Source organism: Dendropsophus ebraccatus, chromosome 4 (assembly GCF_027789765.1).
Source record: "Dendropsophus ebraccatus isolate aDenEbr1 chromosome 4, aDenEbr1.pat, whole genome shotgun sequence".
In the NCBI taxonomy this organism is placed as follows: domain Eukaryota; kingdom Metazoa; phylum Chordata; class Amphibia; order Anura; family Hylidae; genus Dendropsophus; species Dendropsophus ebraccatus.
Window position 1 is genome coordinate 6,975,958 of NC_091457.1, and position 18,236 is coordinate 6,994,193.

Below are 18,236 nucleotides of genomic sequence, written 5' to 3' on the forward strand. Positions count from 1 at the left end.
ATATACAGGTGGCTTCTGTACAGTATATACAGGTGGCTTCTGTACAGTATATACAGGTGGCTTCTGTACAGTATATACAGGCGGCTTCTGTACAGTATATACAGGTGGCTTCTGTACAGTATATACAGGCGGCTTCTGTACAGTATAGAGGCTTCTGTACAGTATATACAGGCGGCTTCTGTACGGTATATAGAGGCTTCTGTACAGTATATAGAGGCTTCTGTACGGTATATAGAGGCTTCTGTACAGTATATAGAGGCTTCTGTATGGTATATAGAGGCTTCTGTACAGTATATACAGGTGGCTTCTGTACGGTATATACAGGTGGCTTCTGTACGGTATATAGAGGCTTCTGTGGGGTTCGGGGATGTTTTCTGGACACTGTTTTTAGTTGTGAACACTTTATTTCTGATGTTTTTTGCTTTTCTCTCTCCTCCCTCACCGTCTTACTTTAATCATCGTCATCTCCCACAACACAATAAATCGCCAGAAAATCCGTCATTTATCGTTTTTCTTTTGTTTCACAGAAATAAATATAAAACCCCCCACAATAAGTTCCGGACTCCTCCGCATAACTCCTGAGATTGCCATCTAATTTATAACAGATCCGTACAAGGTTTTGATAATTTTTTTTCATGCCGACCGCTGTTTACAACAATGAACATGCCAATAAATGACAGAGACAAAAAAGTTGTGTATTTCTTGTAAGACTCATTGGCGCAGTTCCTGACCTCCGCCACCAGATGGCGCTGCCCTCATTCACACCACCCCTCTAGGATCTGCAGCTCCTCTTCTCTCCTATAAATATTTGCACTGTAAAAATTGTCTTTAATGAATCAGCGTCTCATACAAGCTGCACCGAGATATTAAAATAGTTTATTTACAGAACTCAGGAGAATCTGCCAAAAATATAATTGGAACTTGTACATCATGTGACACATGCAGCCTGCACTATTATTGCACTTCCATCCTGCAGAGTGACTTCTCTAGGCATTAGGTCATGTTAAGATGTCAGAAAATGGATGCAAATTGTGCAGAACTAAAACTCCCAGCATGCAATGCATGTAAGGAGTTGTGGATCTGTAACGGCTAGAGCCACAGGTTAGGGAACACTGATCTAGAGGTGGTGTGGTTGTGTCTGCCATTGCAGCTCAGCTGTGCTGAAATGAATGGAGATGAGCTGCAATACCACACATGACCTCAGGACAGGGGGGCAGCGCTGAACAGGATCTGTTGTCAAAAAAAATAAATAGATTTAAAATAAATCTAATTGCACTGCACAGGATGGCCACCAGGTGGCGCCAATGGTTTAGTATAAGCTGTATGAAGGGATCTTCCAGTTAAGTATAGTTCAGTTTTTATCAATTTGGAAAAAAAAAGTGAATGGAAAGTTCCTGTATATGCTGATTCTCACAGCTGAGGGTTTGTTACAGTTGTATTCATGCTAGACAGCCCTGAGCAAACCCTACATCTCCACCGATGCAATACAGCAATGGATGATGTGGTTTGGGGTTGCTGTGGCTTCTCGCCCCCCAACCCCCCTGGTCACCCTGGCACTACTCTACCCATAATTACTTGAGTCATTGAAATGAGTGAGAGTGACCTGCATGGGGGGAGGGGATATCCTGCAGGTCCTTATGATGTCATCAGGGTGATGATGTCATTGTCCGGGGGGGGGGGGGGGGGGGGGGGGGGGGGGTCATATCAGGTTTGTGCTTCAGATCTTCAAATAAAATCAATGAACTGCGGCTGAGGAAGCTCGGACTCTGTGTCGATGGCGTCTTCAGAGGTTTGGAGGTCGTATCGGTGACCTGTGGGCCCCAGGGGGCCGTCCTCATAGACTATCTGCTCCTGGGGGGCGGGGCTGATGGGTGATGCATCCTCCTCTGCAGTGTGCAGGACAGACGCCTCCTCACAGACTGACACCAGGCCGGGACTGTAACACAATGCAGAGGATGAGTGACCGCCTGCTCTGTATACTGATCACTGACTGTCTATACATTACAACCATCAGAGCTGTATACAGTGTGTACCCCCGTATAACACTACAGACATTACTGCTGTATACAGTGTGTACCCCCATATAACACCATCTGCAGACATCAGAGCTGTATACAGTGTGTACCCCCGTATAACACCATCTGCAGACATCAGAGCTGTATACAGTGTGTACCCCCATATAACACCATCTGCAGACATCAGAGCTGTATACAGTGTGTACCCCCGTATAACACCATCTGCAGACATTACTGCTGTATACAGTGTGTACCCCCATATAACACCATCTGCAGACATCAGAGCTGTATACAGTGTGTACCTCTATTTAACACTATCTGCAGACATTACAGTGCTCTCTGTATAGCGTCTTAGACATTGGAGTGCTCTCTGTATAGTGTGTCAGACATTGGAGTGCTCTGTATAGCGTCTTAGACATTGGAGTGCTCTCTGTATAGTGTGTCAGACATTGGAGTGCTCTGTATAGCGTCTTAGACATTGGAGTGCTCTCTGTATAGTGTCAGACATTGGAGTGCTCTCTGTATAGCGTGTCAGACATTGGAGTGCTCTCTGTATAGTGTGTCAGACATTGGAGTGCTCTGTATAGCGTCTTAGACATTGGAGTGCTCTCTGTATAGTGTCAGACATTGGAGTGCTCTCTGTATAGCGTGTCAGACATTGGAGTGCTCTCTGTATAGTGTCAGACATTGGAGTGCTCTCTGTATAGTGTCAGACATTGGAGTGCTCTCTGTATAGTGTGTCAGAAATTGGAGTGCTCTCTGTATAGTGTCAGAAATTGGAGTGCTCTCTGTATAGCGTCTTAGACATTGGAGTGCTCTCTGTATAGCGTGTCAGACATTGGAGTGCTCTCTATAGTGTGTTAGTCATTGGAGTGCTCTGTATAGTGTCAGACATTGGAGTGCTCTTATGCATTGTGTCAGACATTAGAGTGCTCTTATGCATTGTGTCAGACATTGGAGTGCTCTCTGTATAGTGTCAGACATTGGAGTGCTCTCTGTATAGTGTCTTAGACATTAGAGTGCTCTTATGCATTGTGTCAGACATTAGAGTGCTCTTATGCATTGTGTCAGACAGAGTGCTCTTATGCATTGTCAGACATTAGAGTGCTCTTATGCATTGTGTCAGACATTAGAGTGCTCTTATGCATTGTGTCAGACATCAGAGTGCTCTTATGCATTGTGTCAGACATCAGAGTGCTCTTATGCATTGTGTCAGACATCAGAGTGCTCTTATGCATTGTGTCAGACATCAGAGTGCTCTTATGCATTGTGTCAGACATCAGAGTGCTCTTATGCATTGTGTCAGACATCAGAGTGCTCTTATGCATTGTGTCAGACATCAGAGTGCTCTTTTTTCTGTGTATTGGACATTAGAGTGCTGTTTATCGTGTATATCAGACATTAGAGAGCTCTCTGGTTCCTGTATGTCAGACATTAGAGCAGCAGACTGGACCTGAGGAATGAGAGGCTGGGAGCCCCGTTGCCCCCGGTAGTCGCCCCCGGCATCACTGACCCCCTACCCGGTAGTCGCCCCCGGCATCACTGACCCCCTCCCCGGTAGCCGCCCCCGGCATCACTGACCCCCTCCCCGGTAGTCGCCCCCAGCATCACTGACCCCCTCCCCGGTAGTCACCTCTGGGGCTGGCAGACTAGGCCGCTGGGACAGGGACAGCGGTTCACAGGGACTTCAGACTCCAACTCCCAGGTGAAGAGCTCCAGGAATGGGTCCGGGGTTTGGCACTGCTCCCCCTTACCAGGCAGTGGGGTGCAGACAGGAAACAGGAGACCTGCAGGGAGAGAGAGCATTATACATATGCAGCTTTGGATGTGAGTAGAGTATAAAATAGATGAGTGTATGAAGTTACTTGTATGCACTGCACAGCACAGCCCGGGGCCACAGTCCTGCTGACTCTCACAGATGGTCCCGCTCTGCCCCCTGGAGGACGTCCGGCACTGACCCCAGACACACTGCCGCCCCTCGCAGCACTCCCCGTCCCTGGTGCACTGCAAAACCAAAGAGAAAGACAATCACAAGCTGCACGGAGCTTAACATCCATATCACGTCTCCAGTCACATCAAGAGCTGCATTCAATATTCTACACAATTCTTGTTAGGTCCCACAGAACAGGGCTGGTTCACAGTATGCAGTGCCAGGTTGTGCTGCATTGTGGGAAATGCATATAGAGATTTATAAGCCATTGATGCTTAACAATGCTAGCAGAATTGTGAGTGCAGCTCTGGATGTTCTGTTACCATCCTAGTCACAGACTAGTGGAAGGATACAAGGCTCCAGGTAGAGATTCCTTACCGCCTCCTCCTCCTTACACCGCAGGCACCTGTAGTTAAGGCTTGAGAGGTGACAGTAGTTTCCAGGGCTGCAGTCCTCATCCACGATGCATTCCTATATGACATCATCAGTGACATCATCAGTGACAGGTCTCTAATGTTGGAAGCTTCTACACGCCTCAAACTGCCATACAGTACCTAGAACTAATGCTGCCATACAGCACACAAATCCAACTGCCATACTGTACCTAGAACTAATGCTGCCATACAGCACACAAATCCAACTGCCATACAGTACCTAGAACTAATGCTGCCATACAGCACACAAATCCAACTGCCATACTGTATCTAGAACTAATGCTGCCATACAGCACACAAATCCAACTGCCATACTGTACCTAGAACTAATGCTGCCATACAGCACACAAATCCAACTGCCATACTGTACACATGTTAGCATACAGTATATAATCTGCAATATGGTACATATTAAGAATGTGGCTATATAATACGCAATAAAAAAAAACCTTCATACCGCACCCATACAGTACACATAAATCTGCCATACTCTACACATAAATAATGCTGTATGATACATAACTAATACTGACATCCTGGACACATAATGCTGTTTTACAGTATACATAGAGCCACCATACTGTACACATTACTAATACTGTTATACAGTGCATATAAATAGTACTGCCATACTGTACACCATGTAATAGCAGCTGGACTTCCCCAGCACCAGTATATAGTGTGATCAGGAGCAGTAGGGAGGAGTTCACTGTATAGAGATTGATACTAGTATTACAGTCACTCATACCGTGTTTCCCTAAAAATAAAGACTCTTATGTTCATTTTTGCTCCCAAAGAGGGGGAAATAAGAGGTCTCATCTACAGGGGACGTCTTATTTTTCCATGAAGAAGAATTTACATGTCACATGCACAGCAGGGAGAGATCGTACGGTATGGCGGCTTCCGGCCACCAGGGGGAGCCCACCACAGCACACTCATACAGCACAGCAGGTACAGCATACAGTATGGCGGCAGGCGAAGGGATAACAGCAGACTGTGTGCAGCTTTACATCTGGCAGTGGGGACAATGGGGATAGCGCCAAGCGATGGGCTTCTTGATGCCTTGCCTGCACATTTATAAGTGATGGCCGCAGAAGGCAACATTGTGGTCGGCGGCGGGTGACAGTCTTCATGTCCTGCATGCAGCGGCTCTGCAGAGGATAGTGATGTTAGGGGACAGCGGGGGGCAGGCTAAAAAGAATCCCAGCTGCATGCCCTGGGGATCTGTTCGGCGGGCATGCATCCAAACAACAACTTTGCTAGGTCTCCTATCGGTGGAGGCCTTATATTTAGCAATTCAGCAAAACCTCTTCTAAGTCTTATTTTCAGGCTCCCTGTATGCAATATATAGGTAGTGAGCTCCCACTAGTGGTGGCTGTGGGCTTAGGATCACCCCTCCTAAAAATCTCTTCTATTATCCACAATGATCTGTCAGCTCCTGGTTATCACTTCAAGGGACTGAGCAAAGAATTACAAATGACAGGGTGAGTATCTGTAACCCCCAAATTATAGGGGTGTATAATGTACAGCTCCCCTCCCAGCCTGATAACAGAGCAACACATACCCATGATGTACAGTCTCTACCTGACATAGCTGATAACAGAGAGCAATAGACCACATCCCTGTGACCTACAGTCTCTACCTGACATAGCTGATAACAGAGAGCAATTGACCATATCCCCATGATGTACAGTCTCTACCTGACATAGCTGATAACAGAGAGCAATAGACCACATCCCTGTGACCTACAGTCTCTACCTGACATAGCTGATAACAGAGAGCAATAGACCACATCCCTGTGACCTACAGTCACTACCTGACATAGCTGATAACAGGAAACAATAGGTTTTGTTTTCCCTCTTTTCTCTCTGCTATAAAGTATCATCCTTTATTTGTATCCACTGTGGGAGCATTTATCCTATAAGAAGGGTAATAACTACATGGGGCGCAAAGCAGAAGGGTAATAACTACATGGGGCTTCGTACAGGACACACGATGATTACATGTGTGCTTGGTGCAGGAGGGTGATGACTACATTGGGGCTCACTGCAAGAGGGTAACAACTACATGAAGGATCAGTGCAGGAGGGTAACAACTACATGGAGGATCAGTGCAGGAGGGTAACAACTACATGGAGGCTCAGTGCAGGAGGGTAACAACTACATGGAGGCTCAGTGCAGGAGGGTAACAACTACATGGAGGCTCAGTGCAGGAGGGTAACAACTACATGGAGGCTCAGTGCAGGAGGGTAACAACTACATGGAGGATCAGTGCAGGAGGGTAACAACTACATGGAGGCTCAGTGCAGGAGGGTAACAACTACATGGAGGCTCAGTGCAGGAGGGTAACAACTACATGGAGGCTCAGTGCAGGAGGGTAACAACTACATGGAGGCTCAGTGCAGGAGGGTAACAACTACATGGAGGCTCAGTGCAGGAGGGTAACAACTACATAGGGGCTTAGTGCAGAAAAGTAATGACTACAAGGGGAGGGTTATAATTACATGGGGTCTTAGTGCAGGGGGTGTTGACTACATGAGGGCTCAAAGCAGGAGAGTAATAACTACATGGGGGCTCAGTGCAACAGGGTAACTACACGGAGATAAGGGTAGGAGGGTAATAACTACATGGGGGCTTAGTACAGGACAAACGATTACATGTGAGCTTGGTGCAGGAGGGTGATGACTACATGGGGACTCACTGCAAGAGGGTAACAACTATATGGAGGCTCATTGCAGGAGGGTAATAAATATAAGGTGGCTCGGTAAAGGTGGGTAATAACTACATGGGGGATCAGTGCAAAAGGGTAATGCCTACATGGGGGCCCAGTACAGGAGGGTAATAACTATATGTGGGCTCAGTGCAGAAGGGGAACAACTACATAGCGGCTCAATGCAGAAAAGTAATAACTACAAGGGGGGGGGGGGGTTATAATTAAATGTGGTCTTAGTGCAGGAGGGTGTTGACTACATGGAGGCTCATTGCAGGAGGATAATAACTGCATGGGGGCTCAGTCCAGGAAGGTAACTACATTAGGCTTAGGGCAGAAGGGTAATAACTATATGGGGGATCAGTGCAGGAGGGTGATGATTACATGTGAGCTTAGTGCAGGATGGTAATAACTATATGGGGGTTCAGTGCAGGAGGGTAATACCTAAATGTGAGCTCGGTGCAGGAGGGTAATACCTACATGTGAGCTCAGTGCAGGATGGTAATAACTATATGGGGGCTCAGTGCAGGAGGGTAATAACTATATGGGGTTCAGTGCAGGAGAGTAATAACTATATGGGGGCTCAGTGCAGGAGGGTGATAACTATATGGTGGCTCAGTGCAAAAGGGTAATACCTACATGTGAGCTCAGTGCAGAATGGTAATAACTATATGGGGGCTCAGTGCAGGAGGGTAATAACTATATGGGGTTCAGTGCAGGAGAGTAATAACTATATGGGGGCTCAGTGCAGGAGGGTAATAACTATATGGGGCTCAGTGCAGGATGGTAATAAATACATGGGGTTCAGTGCAGGATGGTAATAACTATATTGGGGCTCAGTGCAGGAGGGTAATAACTATATGGGGTTCAGTGCAGGAGAGTAATATCTATATGGGGGCTCAGTGCAGGAGGGTAATAACTATATGGGGGCTCAGTGCAGGAGGGTAATAACTATATGGGGGCTCAGTGCAGGATGGTAATAACTATATGGGATTCAGTGCAGGAGGGTAATAACTATATGGGGGCTCAGTGCAGGAGGGTAATAACTATATGGGGTTCAGTGCAGGAGGGTAATAACTATATGGGGTTCAGTGCAGGAGGGTAATAACTATATGGGGTTCAGTGCAGGAGAGTAATAACTATATGGGGGCTCAGGACGGTGATGATTATATGTGGGCACAATCTTTTTTTAAATCAGTAGAGACAGAGCTCTTTAGTTCCATCTTCTCCTAAACAGGATGACTACATTTGGGGATCTTCTGGATAGAGGCAATGATCTTATTTTATTGTATTTTGGCAAAGCTGAGTGACAACTAATATGATCCTGACAACAGCTTCCAATGCGGTGACCACCTAGCACCCGCCCCTCCACCACCAAGATGATCCTGCCCCCCCCATATTATCTGATATCCCTGCAGGGTCACTTGTCTTTGCAGATAATGAAGTGAAGAATTGTGAATGCAGCTCTGGAGGTGAGTAATATATTAGAGGACCTGCAGATTCTTCATTCTCCAAGTTCCCCAAATGCAACAAACTGAACAAATAACCAAAGGCGAAACCACAGCTGTGATTCCGGGTCACAAGAGAAGCGCAAACACGAGCTGACAGCGACTAACACCGCAACTAACCGAGGAGAAAACCGCGGAGAAGAAGCGGAGCCCGTCATATCATCACCCATACAACACAGAGTAGTCATCACCTATTCACTTCTATATACAATATATATATATATATATATATATATATATATATATATATATATATATATATATATATATATATAACTGTCATCATCCATACATTGCTATATACTGCAGTCATCATCCATACAACACAGAGTAGTCATCACCTATTCACTTCTATATACAACAGTGATCACTCATACAATATATACAGCAATATATATATACATGCAGCAGTCATCATCCATACAGAGTAGTCATCAACTTTTCATTTCTATATACAGCAGCCATCACTCATACAGTGATCATACATACAGTATATACAGCTATATATAGCGGTGATGTTCCATATCATTTTCTAAACGGTCATCACCCATACATTGTTATACACAGCAGTCATCACCCATACAGACAGCTTGTAGAATTCTTAGATCTCTTCCTCTTCATCAGGTGTGCGGGCCCTTTAAGGGTCAGGGTCTCGCCCCCTAGATGCCATCTCCTACATCAGGTGTGCGGGCCCTTTAAGGGTCAGGGTCTCGCCCCCTAGATGCCATCTCCTTCATCAGGTGTGCGGGCCCTTTAAGGGTAAGGGTCTCGCCCCCTAGATGCCATCTCCTACATCAGGTGTGCGGGCCCTTTAAGGGTCAGGGTCTTGCCCCCTAGATGCCATCTCCTTCATCAGGTGTGCGGGCCCTTTAAGGGTCAAGGTCTCGCCCCCTAGATGCCATCTCCTTCATCAGGTGTGCGGGCCCTTTAAGGGTCAGGGTCTCGTCCCCTAGATGCCATCTCCTACATCAGGTGTGCGGGCCCTTTAAGGGTCAAGGTCTCGCCCCCTAGATGCCATCTCCTTCATCAGGTGTGCGGGCCCTTTAAGGGTCAGGGTCTCGCCCCCTAGATGCCATCTCCTACATCAGGTGTGCGGGCCCTTTAAGGGTCAGGGTCTCGCCCCCTAGATGCCATCTCCTACATCAGATGTGCGGGCCCTTTAAGGGTCAGGGTCTCGCCCCCTAGATGCCATCTCCTTCATCGTGTGTGCGGGCCCTTTAAGGGTCAGGGTCTCGCCCCCTAGATGCCATCTCCTACATCAGATGTGCGGGCCCTTTAAGGGCCAGGGTCTCGCCCACTCCAGAGCTGCCATGAACACCAGACACCTGGTGAGTCACAGTGTCCCGGCTGGAAGCTGCAGATCCCATCACACACAGCACTGGCGACGGGTGACAGCACAGTGACAGCAATGCCTGCCGGCGGCAGATGAATTATATATATGCTTCTTATTAAAGGAAGAAGATTCTCATTTATAATCACTGCTCGTCCTGACTCTAAATGAGAACACGTCCCTAATCATTGACTCCTATACTGGCCTACCGGAACAGGGGCGGGAGGGAGGGGGTGCAACTACAGGGCACACAGAGGAGGGGTGCAACTACAGGGCACACAGAGGAGGGGTGCAACTACAGGACACACAGAGGAGGGGTGCAACTACAGGGCACACAGAGGAGGGGTGCAACTACAGGGGGCACAGAGGTGCAACTACAGGGGCTGCAGAGGAGGGGTGCAACTACAGGGGCCGCAGAGGAGGGGTGCAACTACAGGGCACACAGAGGAGGGGTGCAACTACAGGGCACACAGAGGAGGGGTGCAACTACAGGGCACACAGAGGAGGGGTGCAACTACAGGGCACACAGAGGAGGGGTGCAACTACAGGGCACACAGAGGAGGGGTGCAACTACAGGGGCCGCAGAGGAGGGGTGCAACTACAGGGGCCACAGAGGAGGGGTGCAACTACAGAGGGCGCAGGGGAGGGAAGCAACTACAGGGCACACAGAGGAGGGGTGCAACTACAGGGGCTGCAGAGGAGGGGTGCAACTACAGGGGGTGCAGAGATGGTCCTGATGCTTCACTGGTACCAGCAGGGAGAGAGACTGCCAGGAGAAGTTACTGAGGGTCGCGGAGATGTCCATTCCCAGTAAGATCATCATACTGAACATTATACCTCTATAAAGTATCTGGGCCCCCAGGTATATCCAGGCTGCAGGTCCTCGGGATGTGAAGGTGTCGCCAGTGGCGGTCTTTGGCACCAAGCACCCCAAGCGATCGCTTGGGGCCCCCAACACCCAGGGGGGCCCCCACGCCCCGCTCTTGTGCTCAAGACCGCTGGACAGGGCCGCTGCCCCGCTCGCTGCTGCCATCTGAACTGTAACTATGAGCACTGGTAATGAGCGCTCATAGTTACATGCAGCAGCACTGACAGGGCGGGAGACATTGGCCCCCTTCCTGTCAGTCACTCTTGTGGCCGCAGGAGGGGTTTTCCCTGCGGTCACAAGTGGCAGCTTTGTCCTTGTGGTGACGGCGCTCCAGTGACATCACTGGAGCATCGGAGCCAGGACTAAGGGAGTGCGGCCTCTTGTGATCGCAGGGAAAACCCTTCCTGCGGCCATAAGAGTGAAGAGAAGAGGAGACGCCCGGACCCAGGTGAGTATAAGTGTTTGTTTTATTGTGTTATATACTATATGGGAGGGGGAGCACACAGGGGTCTGTTTAACTGGGGGAGCGCACATCGGGGGTATATATAAATAGGGGGAGCACACAGGGGGGCTATAGACTACTGGGGCTTCACAGAGGGGTCTATATACTACTGGGGGCAACACACAGGGGGTCTATATACTACTTGGGGCAGCAGAATGGGGTCTATATACAACTTGGAGAGCACACAGGAGGTCTATATCCAAGTGGGGGAGCACACAGGGGGGCTATATATTACTGGGGGAGCACACAGGGGTCTATATACTACTGGTGGGGCACACAGGGGGTTTATATACTACTGGGGGAACATACAGGGGGTCTATATACTACTTGCGAGGCACACAGGTGGTCTATATATAACTGGGGGAGCACACAGGGGTCTGTATACTACTGGGCCAGCACACAAGGGGTCTATATAATACTGGTGGGGCACACAGGGGGTCTATATACTACTGCGGGAACCACACAGGGGGTTTATATACTACTGAAGGAGAACACAGGGGTCTATATCCAAGTGGGGGAGCACACAGGAGGTCTATATCTAAGTGGGGGAGCACACAGGGGGCCTATACACTAGTGGGGGAGAACACAGGGGGTATATACAACTGGGGGCAGCACACAGGGGGTCTATATACAACTGGGGCAGCCCACGGGAGGTCTATATACTTCTGGGGGAGCACACGGGGGGCTATATATAACTGGGGGAACACACAGGGGTCTATATACTACTGGGGGAAGCAAACGGGTATATACTACTGGGGGCAGCACACAAGGAGTATATATTACTGGCGGTAGCACACAAGGGGTATATACTACTGGGGGCAACACACAGCGGTCTATTGTTTTGGAACGCATGTCGAGGGGGGGGCCCCAGACATAACTTCGCTTGGGGCCCCAGAAATGCCAAGACCGCCCCTGGGTGTCGCAGGAGTGTTGTCACATCTCACCCTCTAATCACAGAAGGAATGATGGCAGAGTATGTGGGGAGTCACATCCGGACATGGAGAACGTCTCCCCCCCCCATTACTCTCACACCTCCCTGACTTATTATCCAGGAGTGCAGCAACCATTCGCTACTCACAAGTTACATTTCCTTCTATTCAGCAGAACACAGAAGCCATAATGTGGAGACCGAAGCTAAAATCCCAGATACTGAATATACAAGAGGATGAAGAAGATTAAGTCACCACCATCACATATGGCCGGGTCACATCCTGAAGTCTCATCACCGAGAGATCACAGCCAGGAACACCAGGACCGGAGATGAGAGATTATTGTCCCATCTGTTACCATCACACCGAGACCGAGACAATCCACAAAGCTGACGACTACTATAATACTGCTCCTATATACAGGGATATACTACTATAATACTGCTCCTATATACAGGAATATACTACTATAATACTGCTCCTATATACAGGAATATAACTACTATAATACTGCCCCCTATATACAGGGATATAACTACTATAATACTGCTCCTATATACAGGAATATAACTACTATAATACTGCCCCCTATATACAGGGATATAACTACTATAATACTGCTCCTATATACAGGAATATACTACTATAATACTGCTCCTATATACAGGAATATACTACTATTATACTGCTCCTATATACAGGAATATACTACTATTATACTGCTCCTATATACAGGAATATAACTACTATAATACTGCTCCTATATACAGGAATATAACTACTATAATACTGCTCCTATATACAGGGATATAACTACTATAATACTGCTCCTATATACAGGAATATACTACTATAATACTGCCCCCTATATACAGGAATATAACTACTATAATACTGCCCCCTATATACAGGAATATAACTACTATAATACTGCCCCCTATATACAGGAATATAACTAGTATAATACTGCTCCCTATATACAGGAATATAACTACTATAATACTGCTCCCTATATACAGGGATATAACTACTATAATACTGCTCCTATATACAGGGATATAACTACTATAATACTGCTCCTATATATAGGAATATAACTACTATAATACTGCCTCCTATATACAGGAATATACTACTATAATACTGCTCCTATATACAGGAATATAACTACTATAATACTGCTCCCTATATACATGAATATAACTACTATAATACTGCTCCTATATACAGGAATATAACTACTATAATACTACTCCTATATACAGGAATATAACTACTATAATACTGCCCCTATATACAGGGATATAACTACTATAATACTGCTCCTATATACAGGAATATAGCTACTATAATACTGCTCCTATATACAAGAATATAATTACTATAATACTGCTCCTATATACAGGAATATAACTACTATAATACTGCTCCCTATATACAGGAATATAACTACTATAATACTGCTCCTATATACAGGAATATACTACTATTATACTGCTCCTATATACAGGGATATAACTACTATAATACTGCTCCTATATACAGGAATATAACTACTATAATACTGCTCCTATATACAGGAATATAACTACTATAATACTGCTCCTATATACAAGAATATAATACTGTAATACTATTCATGTGCTATATAATGTAATGATGAGACGTGGTTGTGAGTTGATGGGATTTTATTGGTATGGTATTGGGGCAGTTTGTGCTTTTATTCTACATTCTCGTGCTCTCCGTGTGTCTCCTTGTCCTCCATGGCCAAAACATTTGGTTCCACCAGATCCAGATCCTCGCAGTCCTCTCCCAGAGAAAGGAGGCACCTGAGTCTAATGAGAAAGTCCATGGGTGTTATCCATTCCACCTCTGAGGCGGTTTTATTCCTGTGCAGCGACTGTGGGTGGAAGCAGTAACAGGTTCAGTTGCGGAGGATTTATCCGGAAAGTTTGGAGCCAAGAAGTTTTGTAAGGAAAAATGACTGCTACTATATAATAACAATAATAATAGCAGCAAAGAGCAACCACCGACACAGAGCAACGAAGCTTCTGCAGAGCCCAGACAGTAGTATAGGGGTAATCAGTGGCCAGCCACCACCGTTATAGATAGCCACTCTAACCCATTGCTTAACAGAAGCTGCCGGCACCGCAGCGTCACATAGTGCAGATTACACCTCACCCACCAGCACCAAAGCAGCATCACTGTGTACAGATTATACCTGCCCCTATAGCACCGCAGCAGCATCACTATGTACAGATTATACCTAACACTCCAGCACCGCAGCAGCATCACTGTGTACAGATTATACCTGCCCCTATAGCACCGCAGCAGCATCACTGTGTACAGATTATACCTGCCCCTCTAGCACCGCAGCAGCATCACTGTGTACAGATTATACCTGACCCTATAGCACCGCAGCAGCATCACTATGTACAGATTATACCTGCCCCTATAGCACCGCAGCAGCATCACTATGTACAGATTATACCTGCCCCTCTAGCACCGCAGCAGCATCACTGTGTACAGATTATACCTCCCCTCTAGCACCGCAGCAGCACCACTGTGTACAGATTATACCTGCCCCTCTAGCACCGCAGCAGCATCACTATATACAGATTATACCTGCCCCTTTAGCACTGCAGCAGCATCATTATGTACAGATTATACCTGCCCCTCTAGCACCGCAGCAGCATCACTATGTACAGATTATACCTGTCCCTCTAGCCCCACAGCAACATCTCTATGTACAGATTATACCTGCCCCTATAGCACCGCAGCAGCATCACTATGTACAGATTAAACCTGCCCCTCTAGCACCGCAGCAGCATTACTGTGTACAGATTATACCTCCCCTCTAGCACCGCAGCAGCATCACTATGTACAGATTATACCTCCCCTCTAGCACCGCAGCAACATCACTGTGTACAGATTATACCTGCCCCTCTTGCAGCGCAGCAGCATCACTGTGTACAGATTATACCTGACCCTCTAGCACCGCAGCAGCGTCACTATGTACAGATTATACCTGCCCCTCCAGCACCGCAGCAGCGTCACTATGTACAGATTATACCTGCCCCTCCAGCACCGCAGCAGCGTCACTATGTACAGATTATACCTGCCCCTCCAGCACCGCAGCAGCGTCACTATGTACAGATTATACCTGCCCCTCTAGCACCGCAGCAGCATCACTATGTACAGATTATACCTGCCCCTCTAGCACCACAGCAGCATCACTATGTACAGATTATACCTGCCCCTCTAGCACCACAGCAGCATCACTATGTACAGATTATACCTGAAGCCTCCAGTACCGCAGCAGCATCACTGTGTACAGATTATACCTGCCCCTTTAGCACCGCAGAAGCTTTACTATGTACAGATTATACCTGCCCCTCTTGCAGCGCAGCAGCATCACTGTGTACAGATTATACCTGACCCTCTAGCACCGCAGCAGCATCACTATGTACAGATTATACCTGCCCCTGTAGCACTGCAGGAGCATCACTATGTACAGATTATACCTACCCCCCCCCCACAGCAGCATCACTATGTACAGATTATACCTAACCCCCCCCCCCGCAGCAGCATCATTATAAACAGATTATACCTGCCTCTTCAGCACCGTAGCAGCATCACTGTGTACAGATTATACCTGCCGCTGTAGCACCGCAGCAGCATCACTATGTACAGATTATACCTGCCCCTCTAGCACCGCAGCAGCATCACTATGTACAGATTATAGCTGACCCTATAGCACCGCAGCAGCATCACTATGTACAGATTATACCTGACCCTATAGCACCGCAGCAGCATCACTATGTACAGATTATACCTGCCCCTCCAGCACCGCAGCAGCATCCCTATGTACAGATTATACCTGGCCCTCTATCACCGCAGCAGCATCACTATATACAAATTATACCTAACCCTCCAGCACTGCAGCAGCATCACTGTGTACAGATTATACATGTCCCTCCAGCACCGCAGCAGCATTTCTATATACAGATTATACCTAACCCTCTAGCACCGCAGCAGCATCACTATGTACAGATTATACCTAACCCTCTAGCCCCGCAGCAGCATCACTATGTACAGATTATACCTGCCCCTCCAGCAACGCAGCAGCATCACTGTGTACAGATTATACCTGCCCCTCCAGCACTGCATCAGCATCACTATGTACAGATTATACCTGCACCTCTAGCACCGCATCAGCATGACTATGTACAGATTATACCTGCCCCTCTAGCACCGCAGCAGCATCACTGTGTACAGATTATACCTGCTCCTCTAGCACCGCAGCAGCATCACTATATACAGATTATACCTGCCCCTGTAGCACCGCAGCAGCATTACTATGTACAGATTATACCTGCCCCTCTAGCACCGCAGCAGCATCACTGTGTACAGATTATACCTGCCCCTCCAGCACTGCAGCAGCATCACTATATACAGATTATACCTGCCCCTATAGCACCACATCAGCATCACTATATACAGATTATACCTGCCCCTCTAGCACCGCAGCAGCATCACTATGTACAGATTATACCTGAAGCCACCAGCACCAAACCAGCATCACTATGTACAGATTATACCTCCCCTCTATCACCGCAGCAGCATCACTATGTACAGATTATACCTCTCCTCTAGCACCGAAGCAGCGTCACCCTATACAGTTTATACTTGCCCCTCTAGCACCGCAGCAGCATCACTGTGTACAGATTATACCTGCCCCTCTAGCACCGCAGCAGCATCACTATGTACAGATTATACCTGCTCCTCTAGCACTGCCACTATGTACAGATTATACCTGCCCCTGTAGCACCGCAGCAGCATCACTATGTACAGATTATACCTGCCCCTGTAGCACCGCAGCAGCATCACTGTGTACAGATTATACCTGCCCCTTTAGCACCGCAGCAACATCACTATGTACAGATTATACCTGCCCCTCTTGCAGCTCAGCAGCATCACTGTGTACAGATTATACCTGACCCTCTAGCACCGTAGCAGCATCACTATGTACAGATTATACCTGCCCCTCTAGCACTGCAGGAGCATCACTATGTACAGATTATACCTACCCCCCCACACCAGCATCACTATGTACAGATTATACCTAACCCCCCCCCCCCCCCCCCGCAGCAGCATCTTTATAAACAGATTATACCTACCTCTTCAGCACTGCAGCAGCATCACTATGTACAGATTATACCTGCCCCTCTAGCACCGCAGCAGCATCACTATGTACAGATTATACCTGCTCCTCTAGTATTGCCACTATGTACAGATTATACCTGCCCCTCTAGCACCGCAGCAGCATCACTATGTACAGATTATACCTGCCCCTGTAGCACCGCAGCAGCATCACTATGTACAGATTATACCTGCCCCTTTAGCACCGCAGCAGCATCACTGTGTACAGATTATACCTGCCCCTGTAGCACCGCAGCAGCATCACTATGTACAGATTATACCTGCTCCTCTAGCATTGCCACTATGTACAGATTATACCTGCCCCTCTAGCACCGCAGCAGCGTCACTATGTACAGATTATACCTGCCCCTGTAGCACCGCAGCAGCATCACTATGTACAGATTATACCTGCCCCTTTAGCACCGCAGCAGCATCACTGTGTACAGATTATACCTGCCCCTCTAGCACCGCAGCAGCATCACTATGTACAGATTATACCTGCCCCTATAGCACCGCAGCAGCATCACTATGTACAGATTATACCTGCCCCTCTAGCACCGCAGCAGCATCACTGTGTACAGATTATACCTGCTCCTCTAGCACTGCCACTATGTACAGATTATACCTGCCCCTCTAGCACCGCAGCAGCATCACTATGTACAGATTATACCTGCCCCTGTAGCACCGCAGCAGCATCACTATGTACAGATTATACCTGACCCTATAGCACCGCAGCAGCATCACTATGTACAGATTATACCTGCCCCTCTATCACCGCAGCAGCATCACTGTGTACAGATTATACCTGC

At 47.5% G+C, this 18,236-nt stretch overlaps 1 protein-coding gene across 1 annotated transcript in view; it reads right to left on the reverse strand.

The window, feature by feature from the left end:
- Nucleotides 1–1,681: 1,681 nt before the first annotated feature.
- Nucleotides 1,682–18,236, reverse strand: part of DKK3 (dickkopf WNT signaling pathway inhibitor 3) — a 29,239-nt gene continuing 12,684 nt past the window's right edge. The window contains exons 5-8 of the mRNA XM_069965069.1: nt 4,324–4,416; nt 3,881–4,019; nt 3,649–3,802; nt 1,682–1,936 (exon numbers count right to left, since the gene is read on the reverse strand). Coding sequence (XP_069821170.1) covers nt 1,726–1,936; nt 3,649–3,802; nt 3,881–4,019; nt 4,324–4,416 — 597 coding nt within the window. The 3' untranslated portion in view covers nt 1,682–1,725. The remainder of the gene's footprint in view (nt 1,937–3,648; nt 3,803–3,880; nt 4,020–4,323; nt 4,417–18,236) is intronic.